Genomic DNA, 20,345 nt, shown 5'->3' with positions numbered 1-20,345 from the left:
GCAACTTGAGGGCTTATGTTTGCCCTCAGGGTCACCTGAATCAGGGTGCAATTGGTTATGGAAACTTCTTACTGCAAGGGCTGCGTTGTAACTTGGAGATAGTTGGTGTCTTATTCCTCCCCCTCTGTTGAGGAAGAGGTGTTCAATTCTAACATAGATGGATTCTTTTACTCCTCTTTCAAACCAATGGTCCTCTCTATCCAAAATGTGGACTGTAGTAGGATGCTTCTAAGGATAAACAATTGTCTTTGATTTGCTACATATCTGTTTCTTAATTTTATTCATCTAAGTCATATCTTAGTTGCATACCATATGTAGATTTCCAAGAGAGCATACGGTATAGAATGCACAATACAGCTATATGCACAATTTCTTTCAAACACATTTTTATCTGATTTCTGAATCAGACTTTAAAAGATATTTTCTTTAAAAAAACTGTACAAAAAATTATATACCTAAGCACAAAAATGGTGTAATATTCCAATATACACATTATTTTTTTTGCAAAATATCTTTGTGCATATTATGTATGCAACTATCTTTAATATATTAAGGGCTTTTTCCTTCTGTATTTTATATATTCTTTTTTTAAATAGATACTTTATTTGTGCAAAAGATAAAATATAAAAAAGAAAAAAGGATTAAGAAGGAAAAATAGTGAAAGGGACGATGCAAAGGAATAAGGAAAGAAGAAAAGAAATGTAAAAAGAATAATTTCCAACTTTCTTTGAAACAAATATAAAATATGTTAACCTTTTGATATAAAATTCAATATTATACAGCATTTCAATAATGAAAAACAATTCTAACTGTCAAATCCCAAAATTAATATAACATCTATTTTGCTTTCTAGCAAAAAGTCCAAAAGTGGTTTCCACCTAGAAACATAGCTAGACATTATCTTTCTCTATTTTGTATTTTTATGCATTATATTTTTATTTCTTGTTTTTTGCTTTATTAGAGAAACGCGTTACAAAATTCAAAATATTGCTTAATGCATTGTAAGCCGCCCTGAGTCTCCGGAGAAGGGCGGCATATAAATCAAATTAAAAAAAAAAAAATACTATGGAAAACTGTATTCTGTGAATTCATTTTGAAACTTCATATTAAGTCAGTTTCTATTTAAATGTGAATCAAAAGAAGCACTATTCCATCACTAGCTGTTTATCATGTAATTTTAGCCCATCCCTGGGAATTAATCATGCATGTTAACAGCATGAGCTTTGCATGTTTATGCAAGTCCAAACTGATATATCTTCCCCCATCAAGTAGATTTGCTAGATCCTTTTCCTTATAAAGGAATTAAGTGCAAAGGGAAAGTGTCATGCATGCGTTTTCTTGAACTGCAATTAGCTTCTGTTGATGAAAGAAGACAAGAAATAGCGTTGCTGGTAAAGTTTGGTAAAGTTTTTGAAATTCTCCACCTAGAACAGGCTCCTGTTTTCCACATGAGCTAAACTGGATGTCTACCAACAGGGCATAAAACCCCATTCCACTGGCTCTGAATGGGACATTCTGTATATGAGCATGTAGCTCTTATTCGCTCACTCCCTTCCACATGCTTGTTGAGATGCTCAGGAAATTCTAAAAGTAATTTATTTGTTTTTCTAGTTAAGCTATTACATCATCTCTGCCCAATTCAAATGAGGGCGTGGAATCTCCTATTCCTCAGCCTGGCCTGGCAATGCAATCAGATCAGTTTTCTAAAGCTGAGTTTGGCATATGCTTGGGAAATAACCTCCTTCTGCCCTCTTGTTGTGCCAGCAGATCATGAGTCTAAATTCTCTGTGGTTTGGATACAATTCCTGTAACGGCAGGTCAAGCTATAACCCAATTGCTTTCAAGCTTTGTGGCATTTTTTTTCTTTCAGGCTACCAGTTAAGCTGAAAAAGGAATGCTTCATACCCAGTGCAATTAACAGATGACAAGCAAACGAGGAAACTGAAGCTGAAGTAACCTTTTTCCTAAAGGAAAACACATCTCCTCTTGTTTTCCCTTGGAGCTCTTTGGCTAAGGTTGTTCGGAGAAGGCGGAAGAGCCTTAAATTAAGCAAAAGTATGGCTGTGACTTCTTGGTTGTACATGAAAAACAAAATTGCATGGTATGAGAGTATATTGATGAATGAACGGGGAACCCAGTGCCAGTAACAATTATGGTAAAGGTAAAGGTTTCCCTCACACATATGTGCTAGTCATTCCCGACTCTAGGGGGTGGTGCTCATCTCCGTTTCAAAGCCAAAGAGCCAGTGCTGTCCAAAGACATCTCTGTGGTCATGTGGCTGGCATGACTAAATGCCAAAGGCATACAGAACGCTGTTACCTTCCCACCAAAGGTGGTCCCTATTTTTCTACTTCCATTTTTTTACATGCTTTCGAACTACTTGGTCAGCAGAAGCTGGGACAAGTAACGGGAGCTCACCTCGTTACACAGCACTAGGGATTCGAACCGCTGAACTGCCGACCTTTCAATTGACAAGCTCAGCATCTTAGCCACTGAGCCACCACGTCCCTTCAACAATGATGGTGATAAATGTTAAATACCTCAAATCCGTGACCTACTGCAGCTCTAAGAACTTTTCAATTTTTGCATTGTTTGCTATTTTGTATTGGGCCTTTGATCCAGCTGGTAAGAGTTGCATTTGAAGGCAGAGATATGCCAAATCAAGTAGTAGGTACATGCTCAGTTTTTTGTGGTAATGACCAATGGGAAGTGAGCATCAGCTGGCTGCTGAAGGTTGAAGATCTACCACTGCCCCACTTTGTGACAACTCGATTCCTATCTACCCTCTGTTACAAAAACAAGAAATAAAAGTATCATGTATGAAAATACAACATACAGGGGGAAAGCCCCTTAAATATATTAATCTGTGTTCTTATTTCCTTCTTACTTTTTTGTTATTTCTTTTGAATGGTGTGTAAATATGGTTTATCTCTATGTGCCTATTAATGGCTGATTTGTCTGAATGCCAAGAATCAAACGTGATTGAATGTAAGAAAAAAAAAGATGATCACAGTTTCCTAGTTGAAACAATGGCTGAGTTTGTACACATGTTATGAGTTATCATTGTGTCTTGTTATTGCTAATTGATGCTCATGGATGTACTCTGCTAGTCTTAGATAGACAGAAGACTACAATACATATATTTTCTTCTATTGGAACTGTAATAGATATTCAATTCTATTAGGATATTACAGATAGATTTGGCATTCAGGATTATCAGTCTCATCTAGGTGCATCCAATAATTTTTATGATGGGTACCTGGATTTTGCAGTCCAGTTACAGTAGGTTAAATATTTTTTTTATCCTAACATAGAAGGTTTCCACAAACAGTTTCCCAACTTCTATAATTCTAATTCTTGGGAAACAAAGAGTGAACTAAAATGGATTATACCTTTAATTTCTTCCTTCTTTTGTTTCCAGCCTGGTCCACTGAGATATACACATGGGGGTGGGCAGAAGAATCTGATAAGAAAAGAAAATTCTGTGTAGTAAACAGTTAAACTAGGAAAGTTTCTTTAAATTTTTATTTTTCTGGAGAAATAGATTTCAAAATATTTATTATTTTATAAATGACATGAGGAAGGTTTTCAGGAGAGCAGTGCACAGGAAATCAAACCATAGTTTAGCATGATGTATAAATTCAAAGTTATGATGTGGCAAAGAAAGAGGTTAACATTTGTCTTCCTGATAATTTTACATGGGGCTCTTAAAGTGCCCCTTGATTTCACTAAAATATCCTCTGGGCCTGAAAAATTATTTAGTAAGAATTGGAAAGTTCAATCTGTTGAAAGAAGTCACCTTTTAAGCTTCAATTGATGTTTTTAATTTTTTGAAAAACAGATTTCCTCATACTATTAGGGATCACTTTAGGGATTAAAACAGATAAAGAATCTCTCTCGTTATTTATGTAGCATAATTATATATATCCTTGAGACTGGATTCATATGGATTATCCTTAATTTTTGTATTCTTAACTTTTGTGACTACCTCAAATAGTTCATTTTTCAAAGAATAAAGTATTGTAACTGTACGATTGTGTCTATGACACATAGGGCACCTATGTTTAGCAGTAACATGTTTTACTCAAACTAATTTGGGGGATTTGCACAACATAGAAAGTAGTGAACTAAAAATAGAGCTGGGTTAACTCAAAACACCAGGTTAATATGTAGCTGGCTAGTTCAATGTGTATGTTTAATAGTAATAATCTCCCTCAGAAATGTTGTTAATTATGAATACAAAATGTCTAGATTTCTTTTCCATTTTTGATTCTAAGTTTGCCAATGACTGGTCCTAAGTCATCTATTAAACTCAATGTAGATTTGTTCAAAGTCATGTCTAACCCTAAACCCATGTCAGACAAGCTTTCAGATTAACCCTGTATATATCCTGGAGATCTGCAGAAACATAGAAACAACACAAAATGAATAAATGCAAATGTTTTTAAAGCGTTTGGATTGGATAGATTGCAATTACAACTGTAAATAAAAACAGTGACACTAAAAAAATAATTCAAACCCATAAATCTTGCTCCTTCTTTGATCATAAACTGTGTTCAGAAATTCTTTTGCTTCTTTAAGCACAATTACTTTCTATTGTGTAAAACATGAATTTGCTTTCCTTTTTTTTTGTTTCCAGTTTCAGACATCTGTACAAACCAGACACAATTATGAACTCATCAGCCCTGCTCTGTGGTGATACTTATACAGGGGTAAAACTTTCATTTTATATCTAAGTAGAAATAAATCTTATTCCTATGAATTTTTTATGGCCTGTAATATGGAATCCTCAGAAGATTAAGAACAGAGATTACATTCCCAGGCAAAACCTTAAACCAGCTCACATCACAGATTCAAAGATTTGAAAATATGTTTTCTTGTGTGATATTTGAGTCTTCAAACTCAAATGAATAGCTGAGATTCATACCACATTGGTACTGCATAAACATCAGTAACAATAAAGATGATAATGAAAAAAAAACCCATAATGAGTAGTTGCATATTCCCGTGCAACTGGTTATTTGAGGTTACTAATTGCAGAATATTATAGAGCCCATACTATTTCACACTATTCCATACTATTTCAAGCTTTACTTAACAAGGTCAGAGGTAAATCTTTATTTCTTTTCATGGGAAAAAGCTGAAACAAATCAATTTTCTGTGCTATTGCCACAATAAAGTGTGCCAGATAACTTTCAAATCATGCCAATTTGTTGAAATAGATGAGAGCATGTAATTGTTTAAGGATTTGGCTTGCTTGCAAAAGGAGAAATGTGAAAGATTAATTCAAACCCTACTGCCTGTGGGCTGCCACAATCTATACTCCTTTCTGGAACATCCTGGAGCTTTTGCAGAGAAAAAGAGGTGAACAGGTTGAAAGAAGTTGATTGTCAAGCTATCTCTGGCATGGAAGCTATCCTCTTCCATGTTTCCCTTCACACATGGTGACCCAGGAAACAGGACAACCTGACCAGATCAATAATGATAAACTTTTTAAAGTGGGTGAAGAAAAAAGTCACTATCAATGTATTCAGGCCATGGTCACCTCTGACCCAAACTGTCCCCAAAACAAGGGAAATCACAGTTTTTAGATGTAGATAATTGACAAACCTCCCACTAGGAAATTAAAGTGATCCAGAGCCTTTGGATAATTCATTCACATCATGAAAGAAGTATTTGCAAGAATGGGAACAGGCATCTGGCCAGGTTCTGACCAGCTATCAGCAGCTCCGTAATGAATTATTTAGGAATGAGTAGCAGTTGCAAAAAGTTTTGTTTCCATTAGGAAATTAGGAAGCAATCCAGAAGAATCTATGATAATGCAGGATCTTTGAGAAAGATTTCCATTTTCTAGTGATGGGACCTCTGCCAACTAGATGAGGAGAACATGCGTGCGAGTGTACAACTTCAAGCTGAGATACTGCTTTCCATCTGGCTGTCAATGCACAGCCCTAATTGGAAATAAAAACCATCCCTGTCTTGCCATGGCACAATTGCCTCTGTTTGGAAGCTTTTTCCTTTCCTCAGTTTAATGGGAAGCATGGCTCCCTTGCTGTTGCTTTTAGAAGATCAGAAAGTACCACTTTAAAAAAGGAAGTGCCAAATTCTCATACGTGTACAGAAGCAGTGATAACTGTCAATGAGATTGAAACTATTTGTTCTTTTCAGGGCCAAAGTATGGGAGATTCTGGATTGGATCAGCATTATATAACCAATAAATGTCAAACAGGAAAATACAATATTACTATTATTGCATCTCAGCTAGTGGCGGAATTCTTTTTTCCCCTTGTTCCCTTGTAAGTTTCCTAGATAGGAGAGTGACCAGGAAATTAATTGGTGGGTGAGAAAGGGCATGCTAAACTATAAATCAGAATAGGCAAACTGTTTTTATTAAATGTTTTGGAAAACTAATATAAACAGAGAGAGAGATAAAAGAAAAAAAAGAATAAAATACAAATAACTAAAAAAAGAGGTCTAAATTGTAGTGGAGATTATAGGTTTCTGATATATCATTAATTGTTTATGAATTATAGAACATATGCTTTACAAAATTAAGCATTGCTATTAAGCTTTAAACTGAGAATGCATATTATGGACCTTGGTCAACACAGTGCAGTAAAAATAACTGACTGAAATGATTAGCTAAACTGGATCAATATTGAGAATCTATTCTAATTGGATCTAATCCTACGATAATAGAATAGAATAACAGAGTTGGAAAAGACCTTGGAGATCTTCTAGTCCAACCCCCTGCTTAGGCAGGAAGTCCTATCTATACCATTTCAGACAAATGGTTATCCAATCTCTTCTTAAAAACTTCCATGCTGGAGCATTTACAACTTCTGGAGGCAAGTTGTTCCACTGATTAATTGTTCTGTCAGGAAATTTCTCCTTAGTTCTAGGTTGCTTCTCTCCTTGATTAGTTTCCACCCATTGCTTCTTGTCCTGCCCTCAGGTGCTTTGGAGAATAGTTTGACTCCCTCTTCTTTGTGGCAGAAGCCCCTGAGATATTGGAACACTGCTATCATATCTCCTCTACTCCTTCTTTTCATCAGACTAGAAATACCCAATTTCAGCAACCGTTCTTTATATGTTTTAACCTCCAGTCCCCTAATCATCTTTGCTGCTCTTCTCTGCATTCTATTAAAATATTGACTCTCTGTATATAGAAAAATCCAAATTATGAATGAGATACACCTATATGTACTAAGATATAGTTCAGGAATATTCCAGTTAGAATTGTCCCCACTCCCAAATTGTAAAGCAATGACTCTCAGCTTCTATCACTATTTATGAAGCCTTTGGAAATTGAATTTTAGCACCTTCCAGAAGACCTCTATCTTGGTAAACCAGGCATTTATAGAAATCAATGGACTATCAAGAGATCCACAGTGTACTTCTCATAGTGTGCATTCATGTGCAAAGAAGTAGACTTATACTATCTAAACTATTGCAGAAATTTCCAGTGAAATCTACTTTTAACAGGAAGTTCAAATTGTTTCCTACCTTTTTTCATTCCCATATGATTTCTGAGCAACTTTTGCATGTAGTATCAGCACTGTCTGATCAGAAGGGAGCTGAAGATATCTATGCACAGCATCTTGGAGAGGATTGATTTGCTCTGGATTGAACCTTTATGGAAGATAGTCAACAGTACATCTTTCGTATTTAGGAAGAATAAAGAAAAGTACCAAGAAAGTGAAAAACAAATAGAAAAAAGTAAATGTAGTTATAATCTTTCTCTAATCAAACAAGTTAGTTTTGCCATCTCTGTTAGTTGTGTTATCTTTACAAACTACAGTAATCCCCTGATGTGGGTATTTTAGAGTCTTTCCATCTTGGGCCATATAATATAGGTAGTCCTCAACTTAGACCAAGGGGCAGTGCAGTGGCTCAGTAGTTACAGTAGGTTGATATGCTTGTTGGCTGGAAAGACTGCAGCCCAGGTTCAAGACCTGAGTGCCATGTGATGTGGTGAGCTCCTGTCCTTGCCCCAGCTCCTGCCAATTTAGCAGTTTGAAAGCATGCAAATGCAAGGAGATAAATAAGCACGACTTAGGTGGGAAGGTAACAGAGCTCCATGATGTCATGCTGGCCACATGACTATGGAAATGTCTTCAGATAGTGTTGGCTCAATGGCCTTGAAACAAAGTTGAACAACCCCCCTCCCCCATAGTTGGCAACAACTAGTGGAGTAAAGTTCACAGGAACTCCCAATTTACAATCATTTATTGAGCAATGGAAATTCTGATCCCAGTTGTGGTTATAAGTCGAGAACTACCTGAAGTCTTGCAGCACTAATCATATCTAAACATAATTTTTCATGTTTTTTTTCAATTGGCTGTCCACTAATCCCAGCGAGAAAAGTTCTGGTTTCAGTTGAATGTTAATCTTTAAACTTCTTTGTATCATTATGTGTATTTGAATCCTAAAATGTCTGGCTTTTGTATAAGTTCACAGACATGATAAAATGTCTCTTTATGTTGTCTGTATCTGCAACATAAATTTAAAGTATGGTACCTTTATAAATTCTACACAATTTTTCTAGAGCCAATAGGGAGGAAGTGTTATATACTTAAAAGTATACACACTTATTCAGAAACCCAAGTGAATCAATTTGGTGATAAAGCAGAAAGCATCTGCATTAATGTAAGTAGATGAACAAATAAAAGTAATTTCATTATTAGTATCTATTATCACCTGCTCAACCAAGAAAAAAGGTGCAGTATGCTTTCCAAGATCAAATTGCAGATCTTTCAGAGAGGCACAAAATAGTAATTGAGAACTTCAACCACCTAACATCTGTTGGGAAGCAAATAATAGCCTTATTGGTTATGCTTCTAATGCATTTGAATAAACCCTTCTCATTCTTCTCCTCTCTTTAGACTGTACTATCACTATTAATGTTTCTAATAATAAAGGAGAAAAGCAATTTCTCTCCAGACATTAATAGTATGCATAAAAAACTAGGAAGATGTAAATAAAATTTCAATTATACCAACTCAAAATTTGATGAACATGTTTTATCATTGATATTTCCAGTTGACCAGTCTTTAATACCACTTGCTTTTGCACAAGCATGAACACAGAAAATCAAGGCAAATTAAAGGGTGAACAATTCTTCTGCGCCAAGAACATTTTATGCAATTAAACATATCAGGACAGAAAGCAATGGAATGTGATTAGAGTTGCTGCACAGACAACTCAAGTACATTCAAGATGAGGTACAAGGATAATGTGTTCCAAGATGCTTGTTTATCCTTTTAGGAATCGTGTGTATTTTGCAAATTTGAATCTTAGCCTCTTCATGTTTCTATGCATGGTTTTTCCTCTTTATTGTTAGTTCAATAACTGAAAATCAAAGACAACCAAAAGTATCACCCCAATGAAACAGAATTGCTAGGAACTTTAAAGATAGCACAACTGAACCGTAACAATGGTCATTGTAAAAACCCATCATAATGGAGAGTTGAATTATGTAGACTAGGAGAAGGTAATGTTTGGGAGTTGGTTTTGACAATAAAAAAAGTGTATTCTCATAAAAAGTATATTCTCATGCTATAGAACAGGGGTGTCAAACTCAAGGCCCAGGGGCTGGATCCTGCAGGGCCACTCTAGAAACAGCAAAGGACCAGCCCGCGGTGCCTCTGCCACAGGGGTGGGTTCTACTTACCTTTACTACCAGTTCGCAACAGGGCTGTGTGTGCGTGCTCGCTTTGCTCGCACGCGCGTGCTCTTTTGCACATGCGCAGAAGCATTCTGATGACATAAGGGTCGGTGGGTGGAGCCTCCCGCCGGTTTACTACTGGTTCTATAGAACCAGTGCGAACCGAGGGCAACCCACCACTGCTCTGCCAGCAAAAACGGAGCTCGGGAGTCTTTTTTTTTGCTGTCAGAGTGCTTGGACCACCACAGGCGGCCCTGATACGAGTGATGTTGAGCTGGCCACACCCACCCTGGCCATGCTCATCCCGGCTCCTCGAGGTCAAACACAACCCTGATGCAGCCCTCAATGAAATCAAGTTTGACACCACTGCTATAGAAGAAGCCGCAGCATTGAGACAATGTTTAGGGCCTGGTCACATGTCATGCATTTATCAGATGGCAAATTCCTGCGGTCACTCCTCATAAACCTATTTCAGCCATTTTTCTACCAGAATTTGCCATCTCCACCAAATATGATGTTTCCTGAGTTCTTTCATGCCTTTCATTTCTCCTGTCTCTATTGTTGATCCCAATTTTTCTCCAGGCTTCCAATAAGGTACTGCAGAGGAGAGCAGAGTTCCACAATTTTATTTGGGAAAGAAGGCATGGTCACACCACCACCACGATTTTAGTAATAGTATAGTAGGAGAAAATAGTATAATAGGAGAAAATAGGGCGTAATTATGCAATTATTAAATGATGTCCAGAATTGTAACTTCCAGATGCAGCATTATTTTCAGAATGTGGCTCGACCACTCTTACTCATTTCAGCATCCTGAAAAAGTCCTCCAGCAGACTTCCATGCCACAATCAAAACTACAGCTCGGGTTTCCCTGCTCCTAATCCAGGGAAGACCAGACCAAATTAGTTTTCTATTGTTACTAGATAAGGTAAGGTAAGGGATCAACTTATAACTAGCACAATAAAGATGGAGTTACTCCTAATCTTCTTCCTCTCTCCCCTGGACCAAGGAATATTTTCTGATATGCTCCTGCTTCCTCCTATGTTTTCTGTGTCTGCTAAACATTCTATTAGCCATCTTCCTGAAGAAGTTAAAGTTCACCTGAAAATAATCACTTGAATGAATCTCAGAATTGTAGACTTGGAAGAGATCACAGGAATGATCTGATCCTGTGGTCTGATCTTCTACAATGTGGTGGAAAACCAATTAAATCATCTATGAGAGGCAGTCAATCCTTCAGAATGATCCGGAGCTGAAGAAGCTTCTTGGATGAGAAGCAAAACATCTTCAAAGAAAAACCAGAAAGTCCAGTTGCCTCTTGAAAAAAAGCACCCTTGGGACTTCAGAATGAACGGAACCCCATCCTTTATAGGTAGACTGGTCCATTGTACACATCGTACGTCAGAAAGGTTTTCCTCAGTTAGACAACAAATTTGAGGTAGCAAGAACTGTTTCTGGTCCAAGTTTCTATGGCCAGAGTAATTAGTTCTCAACCTTCTTCTTTGTAGCTTCCTTCTATATATCCGAAAATAACTAATGTCTCCATCAGCATCATGGAGGTATATAAGACTTAGGGTTCCATTGTCACTGGTTAAGCAGAAATGCTAAACTTAGGGTGAGAATGATGGGAAGGATATGATTTGCAAACATTAGGAGTTGTGATTTTTTTTCTTGTGTCAGATGGACAAAAGATTTCCCTAGCAGCCATGGAAATATGAGTCAGAGATCTAATTTCTCTAGCAATGATGCTACTGGGGATCTGGATTTTCACATTAACATTCTTTTAAACATTTTTATTGTGACAACAGGGTGTTAAAATCAGTGTACTGAATGCAATTCATATTGCATGATTTCCCATTTTTGATAGAGATTACTTATCTCCGACTATGGTGTGATACTCACAATTAGCCCAATTACAGAAGTCTTAGAAAACAGGGGTTTACAATTCCTCTAGTTGTCTCATTGTATGACCCACAATACCAAATCAATCATATTATCCGGATTTTAATAAATGTATTGCTTTTACACATTTTAAAGTAAAATACTGGTGTAAAGTTTTTCTTTAGACCTGTCTCTAAGGAAAATCTCTGAACGGTTGCACTACTACATATCCGTGAAGATTCTCATTCATCCAGGTCATGCTTGTCCCCAAAGGTGCTTTTTTTCAAAAAGCAACTGGACTTTGTTTTCCCTTGAAGACTTTTCCCTTTTGACAGAACTGAAGAAACTCCTTGGATGAGAAGCGAAACGTCTTCAAAGAAAAACCAGAAAGTCCAATTGCCTTTTGAAAAAAAAGCACCCTTTGGGGTTGCACTACTGTAGGATTCCCGTGTTTGGCTTGCTGTAAGACTAGGGAGGCTTAATGTGCAGAAGAAGCCGAGGTGCAGAAGAAGCTTAATGTGCAGAAGAAGCGGACTTCTCTGCAGGAGCCCATTCAGGGGACGACATATCGGATTTTTATTTGCACTAAAGTTGGACTTCGTTTATCTTCCAGATGTCAGCGATTGTCCAGGAAGGCACAGACATTGCTAGAGACACATTACTATTAGGACTTCCTGCCAGGGGTGAAATCCAGCAGGTTCTGACAGGTTCTGGAAAACCGGTAGCGGAAATTTTGAATAGTTCGGAGAACCAGCAAATACCACCTCTGACTGGCCCCAGAGTGGGGAGGGAATGGGAATTTTGCAGTATCCTTCCCCTGCCACGCCCATCAAGCCACGCCCACAGAACCGGTAGTAAAAAAAATTGGATTTCACCACTGCTTCCTGCCCTTCAAAGGTCTCAAAGGTGCCCAGCTAAGCCCACCACCATCACCCCTCCAAGGAGTGAGGGGTTCGTGCCTGGCAGTGTGGGAGGGCAGAGGGGGTTCGTGCCTGGCAGTGAGGAGGTGGGTGGCTGGGTGGGGCCGGAGCAGGGCAGCCCCGCTCCCTGCAGAGACAGACCCGCTCTTTAGCCCCGCAGAGGAAGGGGTCAGCCTTCCTTCCCCCCCTCCCCTCCCCTCCCCGCCTCTTCAGCTTCTCGGTTAAAGACAGCGCTCTCCTCTCTGGCTCCTTTCAGTCCGAGCAACAGTCTGAGCAGCTGCCTCCCCACCCACCGCTCCGCTCTTCCCGCCCGCTTTACCTGGACCAAGACTTTGGGGAAGTCGTCCTCCCAACCTCCGCTGTTCCCGCTGGTTCTCCCGCCGAGCCATCCTGCCGGCCCAGGTGAGTGAGGGGTTCCGGGGAGAGTCGGGCACCTGCAAGACGAAAGCACGAGGCTGAGCACGGTTCCTCCCGGGGCAAGTTTGCGCCGGCAGGCTGGCGATTGATCTCCATCATCTCCAAAGGTGAGCTCCCGAGGAACCGCCTGGCCATGTGCAAAGTGCAAAGCCCAAGGATTCTCTTGGCCGCTGCTTTGAGAAAGCCTGAAAAGCTAAGAGGGGGCACAAGTCGCGTGGGGCTGCAAAGATCTATTCACACTTGAGTGAGAGAATAGGGCTTCCCCCCCCCACACACAAACCATCCCCAAATCTGACTTCTGAGGCTCACTTGCCATCAGGGACCACCACAAGGCCTGTAGAGAATAAGGCATTTGAGGCATTTTAACTTCTCTTGAAAGCCCTTTGGGAAAAGATTGCAAAATATTGAAAAGGAACAAGCCGACTAGCAGTTCTCCAAATAGCCAAGGCCAGGCAGCTTTGAACCAACCTTCCTTCCTTCCTTCCTTCCTTCCTTCCTTCCTTCCTTCCTTCCTTCCTTCCTTCCTTCCTTCCTTCCTTCTTTCTTTCTTTCTTTCTTTCTTTCTTTCTTTCTTTCTTTCTTTCTTTCTTTCTAAATATTTTTTTTATTTTAAATACAAATAATACAAACATAATACATATACATCCACCCATAAACATATGTTTATGTTTAACCTACTAGTTTCTTGCATTTCCACTGGCAGTTTGTCAAGCAGTTGTACAACTTCTTTTTGTGGTACTTGGTTAAATGTTGAAGGCAGTTTTTGTATCTGCTTAATTGTCCAACAGGTGCTTTTTCCGGAGGCAACTGGACTTTCTTGATTTTTCTTTGAAGACATTTCACTTCCCCTCCAAGAAGCTTCTTCAGCTCTGACTGGATGATTTATCCATATCCATATCCTGATTTATCCTTCCATTCCCCACCATCTAGTCAAAGCTGAAGAAGCTTCTTGGATGGGAGGGGAAACGTCTTCAAAGGAAAAAGCAAGAAAGTCCAGTTGCCTCTTGAAAAAAGCACCTTTGGGACAACCATGATCTTGACGACTGAGAATCTCCATGGACTATCGGCTTGATTCTGACTAAGAAGTATATATAAAATCTTTTTTTTCTACTGTAGAGCATAATGTACCCTGTTTCCCCCAAAATAAGACATCCCCTGATAATAAACCCAATCAGGCTTTTGAGTGCATGGCAATAAGGCCAAACACTTATTTCAGGGTTCAAAAAAATATAAGACAGGGTCTTATTTTGGGGGAAACATGGCAGTATGTATGACCAATCATTTACTTTTACTCATGCTCTTTTTTTTCCTCACTTGATTTATTATTCCCTATCCTTTTAAAATCTCTACCATCCTCCCAGTTAAAGTCTCTTGCCCTAAAGATCCCAGGATGTGTATATCCTTCTGACATCAAGATTTATCTTTGCCAGAAAGTAGAGGGAGATGAGGAACCGTAGGGAATAGTCCTATTCCCACCAACCTGCTCACTGTGGTGTCAGTCTGAAGTTTCAGCCTAGGGAGACAAATTAGGCAGCTCATTTGTGAAGAGGGGAGATAGTGTCTTATTCTGAGCCAGATTATTGCTCCATCTCTTGTCTGTCTGGGTGCTGATTCTTCAAGGTTTCAAGCAGGAGGCTTTCCCAGCACTGTGTAATAATGATGGGGATTGAAGCTGGAAAGTATGAAGCCATGTAATCAAGGCAAGAAGAACCTCCAATGACATCAAGGGAGACTCGGTTAGAATCGCACAGAACTTGTTGCAGATTTCATTTGAGGCACATCTGTAGGTCAAAGCCAGCAAGTGGCTGAAGCATATCACTGGCCAGAGATAGCGAGAAGCCAACATGCATGCCCTGAGATATTCATGAATTCTCAAAGACAGATGCTTGGCTCAGATTCATCACATACAGTGATTCTTCTATATTTATTGCTTTCACAGTATGCCAGGGAAACAATATATTATTGACAAATATGCTATTGGCAAATGACCTAAGTAAAATGGATATAGACACCCACTCACACGGACACACACATTATAGAAGCATATCTTTCCCAATATGGTCCCCTAGAGATATTGGATTATGCTGTCCTTTATTCCTGCTTATCTTGCTGATTAGGGATATTGGATATAATAGACAAACCCAGTTGTAGGTATTACATTGGGAAAGACTGGTATAAACATTGTCCTAAATGGGGAAAAAGCCATCATATTGTATATACTGTATGAAAAAGAAGAGCATATCCTATTGGCCCTCATAGACTTTCTAAAGCAGAACTGCACTTTTTCTTATTCTTATAGGCACAGACCTACCCATTTATTAAGTATCTCTTTCATAGCCTATGATCCATGCTACTGGTTTCCAGCCAGTTTTATCTTAAGAGATAAAGCCCCATTGTGAGCTTTGTGGCTTAATAAGAATTGGAATCTGGATCTAATCAGTCCTCTTCCACCACTCAGTTGCTACTCATCAAGCTATCTTAAGAGTTGTAAAGATGAGTTGCCACTAGAGAAGAAAGAAATCAGGTGGGTGAATTTAAGACGTAATCAATTGATCGTTTTTCTTCCTTTCTTAATCATTAGTTCAGAACAACATCAATAATTTAATGAACTGGATTTTTCTAGATAGAGAAAAGATAGAATGACAATTTGAGTTTTGTTTTTTTCTCCTCTCTCACCCTTTGTCATTTTTGAGTTCCTGCCACCCATATATTACTGATACAGAATTTCATGGGAACTTAAAAAATAATCTCTACATTTTTCTTGACATCCTAAATCCATTTGTGGCAGAAACACAGAATACTGGGAATATCATAAGACCTACTTATTGCTATATAATACAAAATCAGGACATTTCCTATTACAGTTGTAATAAACTTGAGTTTATAGAGATGGAACAGTCGTGGTACATTTTCTGCTGTTTTTAATATTGAAGACTTTGGATTTGCTCATTCAGTGCTGCTCTGGAATGTGAAATGCTTTTTACAGCTGTCTCTTTGTAGCTGTACTTTTTTCTTTTACTTCAATTAAGATGCTTCACTGCAGTGCTCTTAAGCATGACAAGGTGTATCAAGGTTTATTCTTTACAATTATTGAATGAATGCCTTCAAAATACATACCATTATTGGTGGTGCATGCAGTAATGTTTGCATAAATAACCAATGACTTTCGTATTCTCTAAGTTTTTATGCATGCAGAATCAATTAAGGAACTATAAGTATCAGACCAGAGTTTGATATAGTTATAATTGAATAAAATAAAATAAAATAAAATCAGTTCTTTGTTCTTCCATATAGCCCTGGAGATAAGCAAAATTAATCAACATATTATATTTCCTACATAATGTCTATATCCTTTGTGCAAGACATGGCAAAGGAACTGAGCAAACTCTGAAAAGACACTTGCTTACATGAAGGTTTTTTTTTTTAAAGATTTGGCTAATTCTAATAATTCTAATACATCAATTTATTATGGAAGCTATCTCCAGAGAATGTTAACCATCGATTAATGGTTCAATTTCCATTGAAGTGTTCTGTTGTTTACACTCAAGACTTAAAATATCACCCCAATTTCATGTAAACATGCATAGTTTATATTTACACAGTCGTCATAAACTTGCAACAGGTATCAGCATGCCAAGTTATAAATCATGCCCCTTTGAGATGATCCTTGGTTTCTGTGCTTTATGTATTAGGTAGTATTAAAAACATTTGTTTAAAATTGTACCAAGAATGAAACATTTTAACAAGGTTAGGTAGAATACACATCCCCCCCCCTATTCAAAGCTGCATATCTTCAAAGGAAGAAAATCTGTATGTTTTAGGTGATAATCCTAGGGCTAAATTGGGCTAAAAATCAGCTGCTTTAATAAGTTAGTTACAAAAATGTAAAGCTGGGGCTAAGTTGCAGAGAAAGCCAGTTTGGTGTAGTGATTAAGGCATCAGGCTAAAATTTGGGATACTGTGAGTTCTAGTCCCCCCCCCTCTGCCCCCCCCTCCAGGTCTGTGACTTTGAGCCAGTCACTTTCCCTCTTTTCTGAAAAATCTTGCCAAAAAAACGGCAGGGACTTTGCAGGCAGTCTTGAATGAAAGGGGGGTGGTGGGGGGCGGATGGGAGACTGTTCTGTGATTGAATGAAATTCTTATTAGAAGAGAATCATATATAGCAGAAAATGTGAGTGGAGAGAAAAATATTCTGTAGAATGTTCCATTTTTCCAAGAAGCCATTTAAGAAAACCCTGGCTCAAAACCCCTTGAGTTATTGTGACTTTTCCCCTGAAACTGAATGCTTCAGGCTAGCAAAATAAATTACCTTTCAAATTTAGGCCTGCATTCCCTGCAGGGATCGCCAGATCTGTATATAGTCTTGTAAAAGCTGTGGTGGTAGCTAAAACTTATGAGGACACAGAAGTTATTTTTTTGGAGCAAAACTGCAGAACTTTGCTTTGGCATATGTCCCTAAGAGAGTAGCCCAATATAGTCAATGGGATTTACTTCAAAGATGTAATTGGCCCCATTTCAAATATGAATTCCTGTCTGGGATGCGGTAGCAGAATTTGGTATGTCTTATTTATTTACTTAGTAAAATGATACTATCTACCTAAACTAGTAAGCTTTTTCTTCAGCCTTCTGGAAAGACAGTGCTTGAAAATGTTCTCTGTTTCAAAAGGATATTTTTCTCTCTTTTTCAAAGCATTTCATCACATGTTGTTCATTAGGAGAGTGGTTAGATCTTTTTTCTTTGCTCATTTGATTTTTAGTGGCTTATTTTTTTTTTTTAAAAAAAGAATTCCATATAAATTAATCCTTGGTTGGTCAAAACACAATATGTCTCTCTGATTTTCAATACCCTAGCAGTACATATAATCTGGTTTGTTTTTTTTAAAGGAAAGGGAAAAGTCTGTTCAGCCTTAAAATGTGAAGCAAAAACAGAAGTGAAAAGTTAGCAGATACATTTAAATTACATCTGACATTTCTGTAAAAGTGTTCAATTTGCAAACTGGAGTGCTCCAATTTAGGAAGGCATAATGCAATCTTATGCATATTTCTCTTGGATATAGATTCCATTATTTGGTAAAGCTCTGCTTAAATGTCAATCAGAATGTATTTTTTTTAATTTTTTTTTAATACTATTTTTCCCCCTGAAGGAACTGGTGGATAACATTCCAATGAACACAATACTTGGGTTCAGAAAATTCAGCTAACCAATTCAGCTTAACATGTCGCATGATTTGCCCGAATAGGTTGTAAAAAAAAAGGCTCTGATGATCGCATGCCACAGCTGTGATCGTCAGAGCCTCTTTTTATCTTTTAAGAGCATTTTTTAACAACCTATTCGGATGCTTTTAAAAGGTAATAAAAGGCTCTGATGATTGCGCGGCACAGCTGTGATCGTCGGAGCCTTTTAAAAAACTTTTTAAAAGCATTTTTACTACCAGTCCCAGAGAACCGGTAGTAAAAAAATGCCTAAAAAGTTTTTTAAAAAAGTTCCGACGATCAGCTAAGTGACGTGCGATCTTTGGAACTTTTTTTTTTTTTTACTTTTTAAAGCATTTTTAACTACCGGTTCCAGAGAACTGGTAGTAAAAAAATGCTTAAAAAGTTTTTTAAAAAGTTCCGATGATTGCTTGTCGCTCAGCTGATTGTCGGAATGTTTTTTTTACATTTTTTACTACCGGTTCAGCAAACCAGTAGCCTTTTTTACTACCGGTTCGGGTGAACTGGACCGAACCGGGAGCATTTCACCCCTGGATGTACTCCTAAGTAAATGTACATGAAGTGAAGCTGCATAAGGCCAAAATGTTAATGGTTGCAACAACTCAGCATGCCACTAGCACTTTCTGCATAGTATAAGGGTATGGAGATTCTCAATCATCCAGGTCATGGTTGTCCCAAAAGTGCTTTTTCATGAGGCAACTGAACTTTCTTGTTTTTTCTTTTGAAGACTTTTAACTTCTCACCCAAGAAACTTCTTCAGCTCTGACAGGTTAGTGGGGAATGGAAGGATTTTTTATTCCTTGCAGACAGCTGGTCATTTGCATCCTTTTAGAGGGTTGTTGAAGAACTTGGAGGTTTATCTATGTCCTCAGGGTCACCTGTGTAGTGCTCCTGGTTCCTGTAGTCTGCAATTTTTCCTCAGGAAATCCATTCCTACTCCCACACCATTCAAAGGGTGTTCATCCCAAATTGTATAGCTAAAAGTCTGTAGAGATGGATTTCCAGAGATGGAAAAATTGAAGAGCCGAGGTGGCGCAGTGGTTAGAGTGCAGTACTGCAGCTACTTCAGCTGACTGCTAGTTCAGCAAATCAGCGGATCAAATCTCACCGGCTCAAGGTTGACTCAGCCTTCCATCCTTCCAAGGTGGGTAAAATGAGGACCCAGATTGTTGGGGGCAATATGCTATTTAGTATACTGTCTTTAGTGTAAGCCGCCCACAGTCCTTAGAGAGTGGGCGGCATAGAAATACGAATATGAATAACAACAACAACAACAACAACAACAACAACAACAACAACAACAACAACCAGGAGGTGACCCTGAGGACACAGATAAACCTCTAAGTGTTTCAAGGACCCTCTAAAAGGATGCAAATGGCCAGCTGTCTGCAAGGAATAAAAAATCCTTCCATTCCCCACTATCCTGTCAGAGCTGAAGAAGCTTCTGGATGAGAAGTGAAATGTCTTCAAAGAAAAACCAGAAAGTCCAGTTGTCTCTTGAAAAAATACCTTTGGGACTTCAGTTTTACATTTAACAACAACAACAACAACAACAACAACAACAACAACAACTTGGTTGATACCTAGGACGCTGGCAGCAACCCGTATCAACCATTAGCACTAGTCAATGGTATTTGTGACACATTTTTAAATGTTCAGTTGACTGAGTTTCATGTTTAATGAATAATAAAAAACAGTGAGTTTTTTTAGCCACTGGGTTAGTAATGGGATGGTTTTAGATTTAGTCTGTTCTAAACATTACATTAATATCCATAATATTTCACAGAGCTACTTAGATCTCACTGATCTTCAGAAGTTTTCTCTAAAACATGCCTATTTATGAAACCATCACAAAATCTATGGCTATGTGCATACAAGGGATTCAGGTAACCATTAAATATTCTGAGCATGATGGTGAAGAGATAACACCTTCCTAGCATGCAGAATATACCACCAATTCTGAGGTTCAGTCCTTACTTGATTTTCTTCTTGTGGATTACTACTCTTCTTCATAAATGCAAAGTAAGATAAACATTGGCATAACTAATATCGCTGCTGAAATTCAATAATAAACTCAACAATAGCATCAAGAAGATAAGTTTGATGTTTGAGGATAATAATAATAATAGCCGCAACGTGATGAGCAGTCTGCTGATCAAAATGTGTCCAATGGCAGTGTGAATGCAAGAAGAAAAAGATTCTTGCAGGTATTCCCAGGTATCTGGTTGCAGAAACATTTGGATAAG

At 38.2% G+C, this 20,345-nt stretch overlaps 2 protein-coding genes across 3 annotated transcripts in view; one reads left to right on the top strand and one right to left on the bottom strand.

The window, feature by feature from the left end:
• RBPJL (recombination signal binding protein for immunoglobulin kappa J region like) overlaps nucleotides 1-13,020 on the bottom strand; it is a 31,745-nt gene extending 18,725 nt beyond the window's left edge. The window contains exons 1-3 of the mRNA XM_034413775.2: nucleotides 12,788-13,020; nucleotides 7,507-7,632; nucleotides 3,393-3,463 (exon numbers count right to left, since the gene is read on the bottom strand). Of these exons, the coding sequence (XP_034269666.2) occupies nucleotides 3,393-3,463; nucleotides 7,507-7,632; nucleotides 12,788-13,020 (430 nt within the window). The remainder of the gene's footprint in view (nucleotides 1-3,392; nucleotides 3,464-7,506; nucleotides 7,633-12,787) is intronic.
• Nucleotides 12,580-20,345, top strand: part of MATN4 (matrilin 4) — a 53,887-nt gene continuing 46,121 nt past the window's right edge. Inside the window, exon 1 of one of the 2 annotated variants that reach the window (XM_034413897.2) lies at nucleotides 12,580-12,870. The gene's annotated coding sequence lies outside the window, so the exon portion shown is untranslated. Of the gene's footprint in view, nucleotides 12,871-15,342; nucleotides 15,410-20,345 lie in introns of those variants that run through there. The other variant, XM_087889160.1, reaches the window with a different exon arrangement.

Source organism: Pantherophis guttatus, chromosome 3 (genome assembly GCF_059756535.1).
Source record: "Pantherophis guttatus breed Tessera chromosome 3, ASM5975653v1, whole genome shotgun sequence".
Lineage (NCBI taxonomy): Eukaryota > Metazoa > Chordata > Lepidosauria > Squamata > Colubridae > Pantherophis > Pantherophis guttatus.
The sequence above is the reverse complement of the archived record's forward strand: the minus strand, read 5'-3'. Positions and strand labels throughout refer to the sequence as shown.